This window comes from Notolepis coatsorum, assembly GCF_963971535.1.
Source record: "Notolepis coatsorum genome assembly, chromosome: 2".
Taxonomy (NCBI): domain Eukaryota; kingdom Metazoa; phylum Chordata; class Actinopteri; order Aulopiformes; family Paralepididae; genus Notolepis; species Notolepis coatsorum.
The window spans coordinates 39286442-39302819 of record NC_140166.1 but is presented as its reverse complement, the minus strand read 5'-3'; the positions used below and the strand labels follow the sequence as shown (position 1 = coordinate 39302819).

The window sequence follows — 16378 nt, the reverse complement described above, 5'->3', positions numbered from 1 at the left end:
TGTGCCTGTTGATGGTTGACTTGGAAGTTGAAGTTATGGTCACTCGGTTCCATGGAGTTCTATCTCAGTCCTCAGAGAAGTAGCAGGGGACAGCGTCCAGGACAGGCTGGCACCGCTCCACCACAGCGTTGATCTCCCCCACCCTCAGACCGTCATATGTCCCCGTGATGGTGGTCCAGTGGGTGTCACCGTTGTGGTTGGTCCTGCTCAGCCTACCTTTGAAGGGGATGTCCGCTATCATCGTCCTCCCTTCCATCCTCACGACGCACGAGTAGTTGGGGGGCACCAGCAGCTCCACAGCGATGGAGTGGCGGATGGACTCCACCATTTTGGTGCCCTCTGAGAAGGTGACCGTCTGCTCCTTGCTGAAGTCCACGTTCCCCGGGCTCAGGATGGGCACCTTGGCGGTCATGGTGGAGGTGGAGCCGTTGTGGGTCTTTCTGCCGATGTCCCAGGTCTTCTCTACCATGCTGGTCTTCTCCAGGATGACCGTCTTCTGTACACTGCTGCACTCCAGGTTGGTGACCTTGGCCGTCTGCAGGTTCTCTGGGGGTTGGTGGAACAGCTCCATCTGATCGATGTAATACTCTACGTGAGAGATGTGCTGGCTGTAGGCATCTCTGTTGATGGCCAGGACGTGGTAGCTCTTGTACCAGTACTCATCACCTTCCCAGGGCAGGAAGAAGGCCTCGTGTTCGGTGACAACCTTTCCAAGGCCGTACTTGTTCTTGCCCACGTAGATTTTCACATAAGGGCAGGTTATGACAGCATATGGGGGGACCGCTCCGTAGGAGTTCTCGACCCACTCCAGGAACTCAAAGTGGTCCACGTTGACCAGAACTTCAAACGTAGAGGAGGTGTACTCGGTCTCAGCGTAAGGGTACTGGCAGGAGCTCCCTTTGCTGGGGGTGTAGAAGCCAGCCTTGCAGTTGACTTTGCAGACGTAGTCGTACCGCTCGGTGTAGCCGTTGTAGATGCCAACGGCTCCGTTTGGAAGGGAGCCTTCCCACTTGACCCATTTCAGGTTGACGTTCTCCCCAAACATGGGCAGAGTCTCTGAGTTTGTCTCGACCTGTGGAACCTCAGTCAGTATGGCTGGGTTTCTGAAGTCCAGAGAGGGGATGACGTCTTCTAGCCGGGGGTTAAGCCAGGGCTCTATATGATGAGAAAGATTTTCATGTTTAGATTTTTGATTAGATAGGATTTTGATTAAACTACCCATACAAAAATTACAAATGAACTATAGTGAAAACCACAGAAATACTACATTGATTCATAAGTTTCTATACAGACATATTCTATATGGTGAATCGCTACAATATTTCTGTGGTAAATCTATAGTAATTTTACAAAACACAGGAATACTCTTCAACAATACAAGTATTTCTGTGGTAAATCTCTATAGTATGTACGGCAAAAAACAGGATTCCTTTTCGCATGGGTCCTTTCTTTTTAGTACATACGACTACACTGGCAAGAATGATTTCCATTTTTGACAATATAATCAACCTTAGAATATCGCTGTGTGACTTACTGCTGTGTGCCTCTTGTCCATCAGCCTGGGAGACGTAGAGCAGGGGGTCAGAGAGGAGGGCTGGGCTGCAGAGCTGCAGCAAGGCCAGGAGGACCGGGAGGAACCACCTCATCTGGACACAAGAATAACATGATTGATTGATTGATTGATTGATTGATTGATTGATTGATTGATTGATTGATTGATTGATTGATTGATCGATCGATTGATCGATTAATGTGATACACAAATAAATCAAATACAAATACATATTATGCATCATATACTGTATCTGTATATATATATATACATAGTGTAGGCTATAGTTACACCCCTTATTGTGTACAAAACACTAAATCCTAAATATTAATTTAGGAGACAATCCAAACAACTCTAGTAAATATTAACAACTAATAACAGATAGATAAACATCACTGGGTGCACCGGTAATGCCACTCTATAGTCAAGGGTCTGTATTCTCCTTGAGATGATGTAATTTGACATACATGTCAATTATAATACCAGTCAGTTCATTCATATAAATAATTACATACTATAATTTAGTCAGTGATATTGCTGGTACCAATTATTTCTTGCCATGAGCTATGTTTATGTAATGCTACAGTATGCTACCATTTTCTTTTACGAGCGATCATGAAATAGCCTTTCCAGCAAAAACCAACAGCGTGCTTTATGCTAACATTCTATACATCCATTTACTGCTAATACACTTATTAATCACAGCATTATTATGTAACCATAAATCATACAGTGGAACGAATCATAATATTGATAAACAGCAAATCAGAGCTTAGCACTTCAGTTACCACTCGGATGTAAAGAAGTGTTTTACCTTGATAGGTCGCTCCTCTAAAGTGAGGTGATGTGCTGTGTGTGCAGTGTTTTAAACCCTCCCTGCAGAGTTATTGCCCCCAATAAAGAGGAGAGCGAGCTACAGTGGCCTCATGCCCGTTGACCCAGTATTATGTAGCGTGTTTAATTTGAAGTCATAATAAATAATATAATAATTTAGGACCTGCTCAGAGGTCATCATTCGGCACGCATGCGATGCATGAATGTGATTCGTATCTGCGATTAACCCATCCCATCGTCCTTCCCCCCCAAGGGCAGCCGGGAGCAGACAGGCGTCAACATGAGCCGCGCCAGGGGACCAATCCAAGTGCTCCTGTCTGTCTTCGTCAAGGACGCCACAGCGTTAGCGATCTATTGTTGTTGTGCATGTTTTTCCATTGGGTTTATCTTATCTGGGGGGGGGGGGACCTTTGCGAGCACGGGGAGAACATGCAAACTCCACACAGAAAGGCCTGGGAGATACCCCACCTGGGTAACTGGCATCATGGAAACCTGGTCCCCAAGCGGGAATCGAACCCTGGACCTTCTTGCTGTGAGGCGACAGTGTTAACCACTACACCACCGTGCCGCCTTATGGTTTTAGGGATGCGTGGAATCGTGGATGGAGGTGTATGATGATGCCAAATATGGTTCATATACAAATATGACGTATACATTATTGATCATGGATCTTGCAGGATTGATGGAAGTCAGTTGACCTTTTACAGTGGGTATGTTCTCTTTCTCTCTGGCGTATGTCCTTAGACCTTCAGCTCCATTGAGGCAAGCCAGTCCAACGTGTCATCGTCCAGGTCAATTAGACCACGATCACCATTTGGTGACCGGTGTTTGGGGGCAGCTGCTCATTATGTGTTCCACATGTGTTGTAATGGGTCCCCGCATTCGCACTGGGCACTGTCCACGAGACCCCATTTCTGCATTGCTGCTCCAAAGCGTCCTACGCCTGTCCTCAGGCGGTTGAGGGTTGTCCATTGCTTTCAGGCAGGTGCTGGCCGAGAACATCTGTGGGATCTTCAACGTATAGTGCTGAAGCCTGGATGGTTCTGCAGACCTCTACTGGTCCCTCCATCTTGCCTTGACCCAGGAGGCCTTGGAGGTGTCAGTTGGTGTGCGGAGCAGTTCTAGGTGCTAGCAGAGTGGGTAGGTTGAAATATAGCATTAAAATAAGGCATAATGAATAATACTGACCCTACTATGGCTAGAGAGTAGCCTACACCTATATACCTTAAATTGGAGTCCAAAGTATTGCAAAGGAATAGAAAATCAGGTATCAAATCGTTTTTATTTAAATGTTTTCATGAAACAGACTGAGCTGCTATTTTATTGATGGCGTGGTGCTGTTTCTTTAAGGTTAGCTTTGATACGTGCAAAGCTCAGACCACAGAGGTTACTGTAGTGTACATCTCCTGGTATCTCTTGATAAAGATTATTTTATTACCGTACATATGTTGCCTAATGCAGAGATAATACTTATCGAGGTGAATGTTCCATTCCAACTGAGTGCGTCCTTGGCACAGATAGTTATTGAAAACTACTGACGAGTCTGTCACACTCAACCAGCAACTGTTAATGGGTCTGACACTTTAGTTCAGCTGGTTAGTGCGGCTGCCTGTGGATCCTATGGTCCCAGGTTCAAAATCGACTTACATTATTTATTATCATTTTATTTTTTATTTTTTTTATTATCTTTTCCCCCCCTCCTTTTTTCCCGATTTTTCTCCCATCCCACTGTTAGTCGTTATGCCAATTCCCAACCCCCTTCCTGGTTGTTGCGGACCCCCCCTACTGTTGGTCCGGGAGGCCGGAGACTATCACATGCTTTTCTCCGACACAGGCAGCCTGGCAGCGCAGACTCTCACTGGGAGAGTGTAACGTGTGGAAGGTCACACTACCTGCCTTGCCCACTACACCACCTAGCCGCCCCTTATTATCATTTTATTAAAAGATTAAGTGCAATGAAAATCGTGTTTTGCACTGTTGTTGCATTTTTTAATAGAAGGTATGTTGATGTAAAATCACCCAAAATGTTATAACTGTTGTTGTTGTTGTTGTTGTTGTTGTTGTGAAAATGATTACTAAAAGCCTTTGATGTCTATCCCCCTGGATATCAACAGAATCAAGCCATTTCAGATATCCGATCTGCTTCCCTAAAGAGATTGCATAATGTCCTCGGGTTGCCCTGATTGTTCAGTCACATCTAGCTGAGTGGCGTCAGGACAACACTCTGTTCTTAACACTTACAAATACAGAAGGCCACGACTCCTCAGCCTGCTGCCAGCTGGCTGTACTCAGAGACGGTGACCTAAAACATTTATAACAAATCAAATGATACATATGAAGCTGAATGTATACTCATGTCATTAACATTCCACAATAAGCTATTTATGACTGAGTAAAACAAAAAATTAATCATTGTACTGTGATTCGGGGCAACAGTGGCTTGGGAGGTAGAGCAGTCGTCTGGTAATCCGGAGGTTCCCGGTTCGATTCCAGCTCCTCCCGGGCAGAGTGTCGATTGTGTCCTTGAGCAAGACTCTTAACCCCTAACTGCTCCTGATGAGCAGGTTGGCACCTTGCATGGTTGCCACTGTCGTCGGTGTGTGAATGTGTGAGTGAATGGATAAAATGTGAGGAACAAATTGTAAATCTCTTTGGATAAAAGCACTATATAAATGCAGCCATTTACCATTTATTTAAGCATGAATGAAGTCTGTGGTGAAAAAAGGGACAGGTCCTTACAATGATAAATCCTTGCACTAAAACTGTTTACACCCATTTCCTGTTTGTCCATTCAGCTGAATTTGAATGTCTTTGTGAACATGTTGAGAGAAAACGGTGCTTTTTCAATGTATGTGATGTATAGATTGGGGAGAGATGACCACAGCTAAAACGGTGGTAACGAAATGTGCATGGTTCGCTTTAGAAAACGGTGATAGAAGAAGAGGCAGTAGCCAGCACTGCAGAATGTTTAGCAGCCAGCCCAATGTTTTGCATTCCTTGCAGGGACAAACTGATAAGAGTGTACTGTAGGCCCAGAGCGAGGGAGAGGGGTTTATTTTAATGCAACAGTGAATGAAACGTTTAATGTGTGAAAGGTTAGCAGTTGTCATGACAACACGTCGCATGACAACCAGAAGGCGGGGCCGTCGTTGCGACGACGAACATCTATGAGTCGAACAGTGTTTCCGGGTGTAAGGCAGACCAGAATCTGACCAAGAGCGAGTAGGACCAAAATCTGGCTGAGACTAAGAGGGAAGAAACCAGGAGAGACTCTCTCTCTCCTCTTATGAACAGAGGGGGGGGGGGGGGGGGGGGGGGGGTAAATGCCACATCACCAGTAGCTTCGGCTACCATGAGGATGGTCTCGGCTAACGAACAGGCCTGACCACTATTGGACTGAATAACAAAAGGACGATAGACGAACACACCGAAAGATCATTAGAATAGACTCTTCAAGGACGATACAATTTGATAACATCTGACAACATCTGATTATGAGGTTCTGTTTATAGCAATAAAACAACGCTTTTCCTCATAAGGTATCTCACGGTGTCGGAGTGTCGAATTCTTACGGAAGTGGAGAATTATCATGGTTTATGGATTGCACTAACGGGGGAGATAAGGATCTTATCTACCAGTATCGGAGACGTCAGGACCATTAAAATGACACAACGCAGAGGAATTGGATGGAGGGCCAAACAGACGAAGACGTGATACTGGCCAGTTTGATCAGGATCTTACAATGTCATTGGTAGAAGTTATTGTGTGTGTATATATATATTTATATATGTGTGTGTGTGTGTGTGTGTGTATTTATTCAGAGTCAGTGTATTATTTGCTGTACACATTCAATAATTCAATAGACTCACACACACACATCTGCCCATTGTGCCAATGCACAGAGTAAACAGAGGTTTACCAGACACTAGCTCTCGTATGGGGAGGGCAATTTAAATGCAGCACAATAGCCAACATTTATACATAACAATACAATAAGGAAGGTCACTCTGTTTTATTGTAGAGTCTATTCTATGATTTGCTGTTTCAAAAGCAACAAGGTTGTTGACTATTATAAATCTGTTTGTGAATCAAATTAACAGTTATTATGTCATGGCTGTTGGTGGCGAGTCATGTACTCATAGTTTATTTCTTCGCATTATGTAAATATCTCTTGGTATTATATTTGTTTGTGTTTTATTCATGTTTTTGTTGTTGTTTTGGATGTGTTGCTGTATTGTTTTTATTGTATTTATGTTATTGTATCTGTTTGTGTTTGTCTGATCAAATAAATAAAATAAAATGTTTCTTTCTGTGGGGGAGTTCTTTTTAATCTATTACTATATCACTTGCTGTAGGCCACAGTTAGGTCTACTGTAAATATAGATGATAGAATATAATGTCAATGCCTTTCATGTTCGTTATTTTTATTAGGCATATGGGCTAATTTTACATGGATTCTTAAAGACAATTGTTGTTCCCAGAGATAAAACAAAACATGCCGAAGCAGCGTTCAGTTATTAATGCTACACATCGTTGGAACAAACAAATCTCAGATTTGCCCCAACTCTGACTATTTATGTTCCCCCAACTAAGCCCCTTTATGTTCACCACTACCTTTGATTACATTACAGCTATTCTGAGGCCACATTACTCTATTATCTCTTTGTCTTTTTATCTATTTTATTCCTTATAAACCATTTGAATTGCTACTGTGTATGAAATGTGCTGTATACACAAACTTGTCTTGCCTTGCCTAAAGTGATAGATGCTGACTTTTCAGTTTGTCATCATTTCCATTCTTGAAAAGGAGAAAAATGGGAAGAATGTTAAAATGTTAACCTTATATTACTGCACACATTTATAAAAAGCACATACACACAGTACTTGTGTTTCTTTTTTTCAAACAAATGACATTCAAACCAAAATATTCTTTTACTGTTTATTTGCATATTACACAACAAACATATACAACATTAAATTATTTAGCTTATACATGATTTGCTTTCAGTGTCACAGTGCATCAGTGTCATTTTAGCTTCATAATGTCCGACTGACTTCCATCAATCCTGCAAGATCCATGATCAATAAAAAAACAGTGCCTGTTTTTAATGTATTTTCATGGGCAGGGCTCGGCATCTTCTACAGGCTTACAGCGGTCCACCACGACCCGGACCTCGCTGATCTGAACCCCGTCGTAGGTGCCTGCGATGGACGTCCACTGGGTTTCTCCGTTGCGGTAGGTGCGGCTGAGGCGGGCGGTGTAGGGGATGTCTGCGGTGATCTTGCGGCCCTCCATGCGGACGGTGCAGGAGTGATTGGGCGGGACCTTCAGCTCTACGGACACCGAGTGGCTGAGGGCCTCCACCACGGTGGTGCCACGGGAGAACTCGAAGGTCTTCTCCCCGGTGAGCTCTAGGCCTCCTGAGCCCACGAAAGGGATCTTAGCCGTGATGCTAGCCAAGATGCCCAGCATGGTGGAGCGGCCGATGGTCCAAGTGCTCTCCACCTCCGTGGTCTTGGAGATGGTCACTGTCTTCACCACCTGCTGGCACTCGTTGTTGGTGATCCCGGAGATGCGCATGGTCTCTGGGGGGTAATTGAGGATCTGCACCTCATCGATGTCGTACTTGACGTCCGAGATGTGCTGGGTGTAGGCGTCACGGTTGATGGTCAGGACCTGGTAGCTCTTGTACCAGTACTCATCGCCCTCCCAGGGCAGGAAGAAGGCCTCGTGTTCGGTGACAACCTTTCCAAGGCCGTACTTGTTCTTGCCCACGTAGATGTCCACTCCGGGGCAGGCTCTGACTGAGTGTGCAGGCACCGAGCCATAAGACTCTTCCTTCCACTCCAGGAACTCAAAGTTGTCTTTGTTAGCGAGGATCTCAAACTCTGGGGCGTAGTACTCCCGGTCAGCGTAGGGGTAGCGGCAGTAGGGGCCCAGGCTGGGATTGTAGAATCCGGCTGAACACCGGTATTTGCAGACGTAGTCGGTGCGCTCGGTGTAACCGTTGTAGATGGCCATGGCTCCATTTGGGAGGGACCCGTTCCAGGTCAGCCATTCCATGTTGACATTGTCTGCGAACATGAAGGAAGCAGGCAACTCTTGTTCTCCCACAAACTGGTGAGGGGTCAGTGGGCTCTCCACCACTACATTACTGGCGAGTGGTGGGACCCTTCCCTCTAGTTGTGGGTTCAGGATGGTCACTGTGACAAAGAGAATAACATAAAGACAAGAATTGTTTTTAGAAATGTCCAGGATTACAATGTCATGTCATTATCAATGTATTACATTGGAACTGGATTTTGTGGTCGCCCTCCTTTCTGATATAACTGTAATGAGAACTTACTAAGAAACATGTAAAAATGTCATTTTATCTACCTCGTCTATGCTTTGAGCTCCCTCTCAAGGTGTCCCAAAGACTGGCGGAGGACAGCCCCAGCAGGGCAAGGAGCACGAAGGCCGACAGCTTCATCTGGGGATAGACACAGAGGGAGATCAATCATTGTTATAATTAGTTCCTGGCTGCTTGCAATACAAATCAGTTCACAAAATGATCAATGCCATGTCACAGTGTAACAGAATTGCATCAGATCAGTCCATCAGTCTCGTGGGTCTAATTCAGTTAATTAAGCACTTGGAAGGTGAATTAAGCAATTGGAGGTGAATTAAGCAATTGGAGGTGAAGACATAATGGAAGAGGCAGCACACTTACCATCATAGTCGTCCCCCAGTGATGACACCTGGAGTCATCTACAGGCTTATATAGCTGCTTCACGGCCTAGTCATAAATCACACAGTGCACTCTCACTTCCTGGGCTCATGTGATTGGCCAATAACCTGGAACTGGTGCAGTGGGTTTGTAGAAGGTTGAATGTACTAGATTAAAAAAAGATCCTGATATCTCTTGCACATTATTATTTTTAACACATATAGACTATATTATTCTATGAAATTCATTCTACAATTCCATGGCGGCAAATTGTGTGTTTTAATGACGTAATAATAAAGTCAAATCTATAGCCTGGAAAATAGATAGACAAGATAGTCATATGCATTTTAAAGAATATTATGTATTGCCTTGCGTTTTCTGCTTAAAGGGGCTCTGCAAAAAACAATGCTGATTTATTTTGCACATAATCTCACACACATCCAAAAGTTCTAAACAGTTTTGCACTCTTTTATTTAGTTAGACAATTATTGAGAGTAAATGAGTTTTAATATGGACACCAGTGATGATGTCATTGGGGGACATTGAATCCTATTTTTCCATTTACCTCATTCCATGGAGCTATAATTAACACAACACAAGGATTCAATGGTGGCCATATTCAAACTAGTTTTCAGTACATTTGTATCCTTGTGCTGTGGTAATATCGTCAAACAGTGACCTCTAGGTTGGAGTTTAGTAACTTATTGTGCTGTGAATTTCTCCAGACCTCTCTTGGCAGAGCCTGAGGTGTGGCCAGCAACTCCTCCCATCCACTGAAATCCACACATCTGACCAAAACAAAAGGTGTAAACAAAGCACAATACCTAGACATTGCTGTTTGACGACATTACAGATTCTACTTTTAACTTTTGGTAACTAAACCAAACCAATGATACTTTATTACTGAATTATGTGCCAAATTTACACATGTTTAAAAAGATATTTAACTAAATGGATCATAAAATCAATGCCCTCAAGTGCATAGGTCTAGAGATGGTTTTTCTTAATAGAAGGGGTGGTAACCATGAACAACTTCTTTTACAACGGGAATGTGTGTGGATTCATCGGCTCAAAACTGTATCCATCTGGGATGAATGAAGAGTTCAATTTGGCTCCATTCCTTTAGGTGAAAGCGATCCTAAGTTGTCTACTGTATAAACTAGTACACTGATTAATGAACGGTCTAACAACCTGATACCCCCAATGTACTGGTTTTTTGTTCCATACAGATTTGTAAATGTTTTTTTTTTTTTTTTTTTTATCTACTTTTTTCTCCCCATTTTCTATTTTTCTCCCTTCCCCAATTTCGTATTGTCCAATTCTACCCTCCCCTGTCTCGAATGTTGTTAGGCCATGCCTCCCACAAGCCGGCTGCAATGTGGACGAAGCCTTGCATCACGTGTCCCTTCCGGTACTCGAGGAGGCAGCCGTCGCATCTTTTCACCTGCACAGCGGCGAGGGTCTGCGTGGGAGGGACGCGTCTATTCGAATCCTAACGCATGTTTGCTTCCGCGTTCGCGTTTTGATTGGCCAATGACGTTTCTGGTCATGTGACATGTGCGGCCAATCGTGCGACGCCTGTTTCTTTCACCGGTTAAGCTTAGGCACTCTTTCGAAGTTGGTTAAGGTTAGAGTTTGTCTTAGAGCAGGGCGATAGAACACCAGCTCTGATTCCAAACTCTAACCTTACCCAACTTCGAAAGAGTCGCCTAAGCTTAACCAGTGATAAACTAGGCGTTAGGTAGTTTGCATGCTGTTCGAGGCGGAAATGGGCAAATACAAGCGTCACACGATTGGGCGCACATGTCACATGACCAGAAACGTCAGTGGCCAATCAGAGAGAGTCTCCGCAAACTGCGGCTACGAAAAAAATCACGCAGGAGGGACACACCGCCCCTGTCGCTTCCTGATTCTACTGCGCAGGCGCACCAACCGACCTGTAGGAGTCGCTGTCCACAACGTCCGATCCCCACCCACCAGCTTCCCACCCCAGCCAAGCTGGTAGCAACGCCGAGAGCTGGGCTCGAACCCACTACCAGCAGTAAATGTTGTATTGCAATATGTATATATTAATGTGTTGTTTCATACATAGCCATTATACGCATTCATGTGATACTGTGATGATATCTACCTGTCAATCTAGCCCTGCTAATTACTGATCATGACGTCAACCTAGCCTGTTTGCCGATTGTCGATTGTTCCCACCTGTATGTTGTCAAGTACAGCCTAGTTAAGGTTTGTTTGTCACAACTATCATTGCACACTGATGAAGGCCGGATGGCTGAAAACGTTTTGTGCGTTATACAACTTGTACATATTAAAATAAAAACAACGACTTTCCTCGAGTGCGTCCAGTTTTTGTAAATACACACACTTTTGCTTATTTTTAGCTCCCTCAACATTGCATGTGAACTGTAACAGAAAACAATATTTGCCTTTTCACCTCGTCACCTACGATAACATAAAGGCCAGGCAATAAATGATGAGATAAGGGATTATTATGGTGATAATGCAATCAGAAGGATGAAGTGACTGAGGTAAAGCTCTGTGATCACAGCTTTCATTTCAGTAAAGTAACAATCTGGGGCCAGTTGCATAATTATTAGTTTAAAGGAACAGTGCCGGTTATCCTTCGGGAGAGGTGTTAGTTGGACAATTCCTAGGCTAACTGGCACTGTCCACTTCCATTCATTGTGCTAAGCTAGGCTAACGTGCACTGCAGCCAGATATGAACGCACAGAGAGGAAACTGGTATCTATCTTCTTGTCTCTCTCTGGAGAAGATGGTAAGCTAATTTCCCAAAATGTTGGCGTGTTATTTTAAGACTGATAAAGAACCTTCTTTGCTCCACACATCAGCATCTGTACATTCTAAGAACACTGTGTGTGTTGGCCTCCTTTAGATTTTACAGAACTGATAAAAAAAAAGGAAACGTTTTTTAATTAAAGCTTGGAAGTCAGTGGCATAGGCTGTAGTGGCCTAAAGGTTAGAGAAGCAGAGTCACAAGAAGGTTGCTGGTTTGATTCGTGGACCGACGGGAAGAACCTGGTCAATGGAAGTGAATGAATAACATGAATAACTCTCCCACCGTTGAACTGCCTTGCTCATTAACCTCCTACTGCTCCAGTGGAGCTGCTCAGCGGTCAGCAGTAGGAGGCTGTGGTTATACTGGGAGCTGCTCAGTGGTCAGCAGTAGGAGGCTGTGGTTATACTGGGAGCTGCTCAGTGGTCAGCAGTAGGAGGCTGTGGTTATACTGGGAGCTGCTCAGTGGTCAGCAGTAGGAGGCTGTGGTTATACTGGGAACTGCTCAGTGGTCAGCAGTAGGAGGCTGTGGTTATACTGGGAGCTGCTCAGTGGTCAGCAGTAGTTATACTGGGAACTGCTCAGTGGTCAGCAGTAGGAGGCTGTGGTTATACTGGGAGCTGCTCAGTGGTCAGAAGTAGGAGGCTGTGGTTATACTGGGAGCTGCTCAGTGGTCAGCAGTAGGAGGCTGTGGTTATACTGGGAACTGCTCAGTGGTCAGCAGTAGGAGGCTGTGGTTATACTGGGAGCTGCTCAGTGGTCAGCAGTAGGAGGCTGTGGTTATACTGGGAGCTGCTCAGTGGTCAGCAGTAGGAGGCTGTGGTTATACTGGGAACTGCTCAGCGGTCAGCAGTAGGAGGCTGTGGTTATACTGGGAGCTGCTCAGTGGTCAGCAGTAGGAGGCTGTGGTTATACTGGGAACTGCTCAGTGGTCAGCAGTAGTTATACTGGGAACTGCTCAGTGGTCAGCAGTAGGAGGCTGTGGTTATACTGGGAGCTGCTCAGTGGTCAGCAGTAGGAGGCTGTGGTTATACTGGGAGCTGCTCAGTGGTCAGCAGTAGGAGGCTGTGGTTATACTGGGAACTGCTCAGTGGTCAGCAGTAGGAGGCTGTGATTATACTGGGAGCTGCTCAGTGGTCAGCAGTAGGATGCTGTGGTTATACTGGGAACTGCTCAGCGGTCAGCAGTAGGATGCTGTGGTTATACTGGGAACTGCTCAGCGGTCAGCAGTAGGAGGCTGTGGTTATACTGCGTAGCTTTGTGAAAAATAATAGAAAATAAATCACATTGAAAAAATGTAGGCTACCTCAACATGCACACTTGCAAAGCGTTTTGAGTGGCACTTTTCTCTGTGCGACTTCACACTTACAATTAAAAGAGGGGAAAATATATTTGCATCCTTTGTGTGAAGTTCCGACTCCCTATATTTGGTCAAACTTTGATTATAATTGAATGCAAATAAGATGGAAGATAGTGAACATTAGAGGAAAGTATGTTGGATCAGTCAAATAGTCAGCTACTTCACAATTAAAAGTAGTTCTTAAAGAGGAGATGAATTGTTGAACAATATGAGCCTAGTTTGTTTGTTGTGTACCTTGGGTAAGACAGGGTCCTATAATCAAATGTGAAATCCTGCTCATTTGCCTGAAAACTAAAATGTAATAATTTCCCTGTTTCTGCACCAGGCGCCGCCATATTAGAGTTAGCTAGATGGTGACGTCACCGGAGTTGTTTGCCAACTGGCTTCCTGTTTACCCTGCTGGTTAGCTAGCTACGTAAATATGGAGTGTCGTGAAAATCAGTCCGTAAATTGTCAACCAAATGTAACGTTACCTACCAAAAAACGGAACCGCATGGTTCTTTTTGCATTTCTCCCGGCTGTTCGAATGAATTTTACCACGTGAAAGAGAGAGGAAAGTTAGTTCATTTCCACAAACTACCGGTGAGTAAACATGAGGTGTTGCGGCGCTGGCTGGCTGCACTCAAGCGGCTCAACCCGCCTGTTGAACAGGGAAGGAGGATCTGCAGCAAACACTTCATTGCCTCGGATTATGTTGTTGAGGGGGCCTTTGAAGAGGATGGGAGGTTTGTCCAGAAGACCACTAATCGGCTGAAGCCCGATGCGGTCCCCTCGGTCTTCGACTTCAGTGGCTACAGTGCAAGACAGACAGACCAGCCGAGGCAGTTCAACCAGCGTCAGCCATCAGCCCTCCGCTGGAGACAGAGCTCAAACGACGCGCTTGTACCGCAAAAGAGCGAGAGGTAGTCTACGTTAGATGGCAGCTAGATAAGTTAGTTGTGATTATTATAATCAGGGGTGTTGGATCAGGGTTTCGCCTAACATCTTTGCAGACAGTCTAGATTTAGACTAGCCACCCTTCTTGGACGGCTAGTCCTAGCCGAGTAGCTAATCAAAGTAAAGGTTATTTCAAATACACAATTTACCTTCCACTCCCTAACATTACGCCCCTGTTTATAAGTCTGGTTTTAGCATTATAGTCTTGTTTAAGCATGTAACAGAAGTGCAAAAGAAGTATTATTAGCAGTGAAGTGCAGTAGGCCATATTTTTGGCTATATTTATATGTTATGTATATCATAGTAAATAGACTAAACACTAGGGAATGCAGAGTAAACAGTGTGAATGTCTAGACAGAGTAACTTGTACTATTAATTATGAATAGAAATGTAGTCAATTTATGACTGTCAATAGGCTGTGCACCAGCTCCACTACTTCCTGAAAGGAAGTGGGGGTGAACATTTCCTGTCTCACTCCATTGGATTAATTGATTAATCAGCTGTGCACTGGGTGTTCCAAACGTGTGCCGCACAGCTGATTAGTCAATTAAACCAAACAGAGTGAGACATGAAATATTCACCCCCACTTCCTTTCAGGAAGTAGTGGAGCTGGTGCACAGAGCCTATTCGATGAGAACTGATGGGTTTAGTCCAACTAAATTTGAACACAATCGAACAATGCATGGGGGGAATAGACTGCCCAAATGGTTAAGATATCAGCTGGAATTCTGCTTCTGAGTAGCTTTGTTTATGTCTCCCCAGATTTCATGTTGGTGATGTGGTGAAGCAGTCATCCACTTCTCGTTCAGCTTTCTCACACTTTTCAGCTCCACTACTTCCTTGAAGAAGAAAATTAATCACTTCATCCAATAGTGTTAACAGGAAACTGATATAGGATCTTCTTCAAGTAGTGGAGCTGAACTGCAGTTGTGCACCTAGAACACAAACAGTGCACATACCAGGGACAAATAGTGACAGATGAATGTGAATAAGTGACAATAGTCAGAAAAGTAAATTGGACAAAAATCCTTGTGTGTCTGAGACATAACAGGCAGCCTACATTGCCCCCTCCCATGCATTGTTTTGTAAGAATTTCAAGTTCAAATTTCAGTCTAATGGCAACCAAAAAAAGTTCAAAGTGTTCAAAGCAACAATTATTGCAAAACAGTTTTGTTCATGTTTTAGCAGTAGATATAATTCTTTTCAAATGAGATTTTGAATTGTGATGTTATTTAATCCATTAATAAACATTTGATTATTCCCTTGTTTTATCCATGTTTCATTTGTGCATTCATTGCGTGTTAAGTGTTATGATTGATCGATAATAAGGGAATGAGGGGTAAAATAACTAAATGCATGTGAAAGTATGAAATTGAAACAGTCCATAAATATAGAATGAAGGATCATATAAAACAATTTAATCTACATTTTTACAAGTCATTGTAGTACTCAATTCCAACATATTCCAAGGATGGGAAGACATTCCTGATGGCATTGACAGCGCATGCCGGAATAGGAATTCTGTTCCTCCTCCCCAGATGACCTCTGGACCAAAGAGTGAACTGCCTGTAGGCTGTCAGCCTGAAAAGACTGACAGAGAAAGGGATGAATGAATGAAAACGGTATTTAACAGATTGCAGAATGGGTACAATACAGTAAGTCTCAATACACACAATTGTTAAGGGGATGCAGACCAGAGAAAGACGTTTCAATTCATAGTGACATTTATGACATACACAACATACATGACATTTATGGCATAGGGACATACATGACATACAGGTATATAGTACTGTTACATTTGTGACATATACGATATGCAAATATACAGTACTGTTACCCAGAGATCCTAACAGAAAATATATACATATGATGGGGAGGAGACTGTACATTAGGAGGGGGTGGGTGGGAGAAAATATATACATACAGTGGGGAGGAGACTGTATTAGGTGGGGGGGGGTTGGACATTTACGGTGGCCAGTTTCGAATTGCAGCCTCCCGTAGGTGCTCTTTATAGCGGTTTTGAATGTGGGTAGGGATTCACATTTTTTCTTTACGGTCGTGGGTAGGGCGTTCCACATTGTTGTGGCATAATTGCAAAACGTGTTTAGTCCCTTGTTTGTGCCGAATCTGGGTTGCACATGATTTGTGGAACTCCCTCTGGTATTGTGGGCGTGGTATTG

General features: G+C 44.0%; 1 protein-coding gene across 1 annotated transcript; it reads right to left on the bottom strand.

Moving 5' to 3' along the window:
- Positions 1–64: 64 nt before the first annotated feature.
- LOC311223324 (uncharacterized protein) lies at positions 65–9105 on the bottom strand (the record flags this gene model as incomplete). Its single annotated transcript, XM_084308116.1, has 4 exons — positions 65–1128; positions 7511–8590; positions 8766–8859; positions 9100–9105. 4 exons carry the CDS (start codon positions 9103–9105, stop codon positions 65–67), a joined length of 2244 nt encoding a protein of 747 aa, XP_084164242.1.
- Between the last annotated feature and the right edge of the window lie 7273 nt (positions 9106–16378).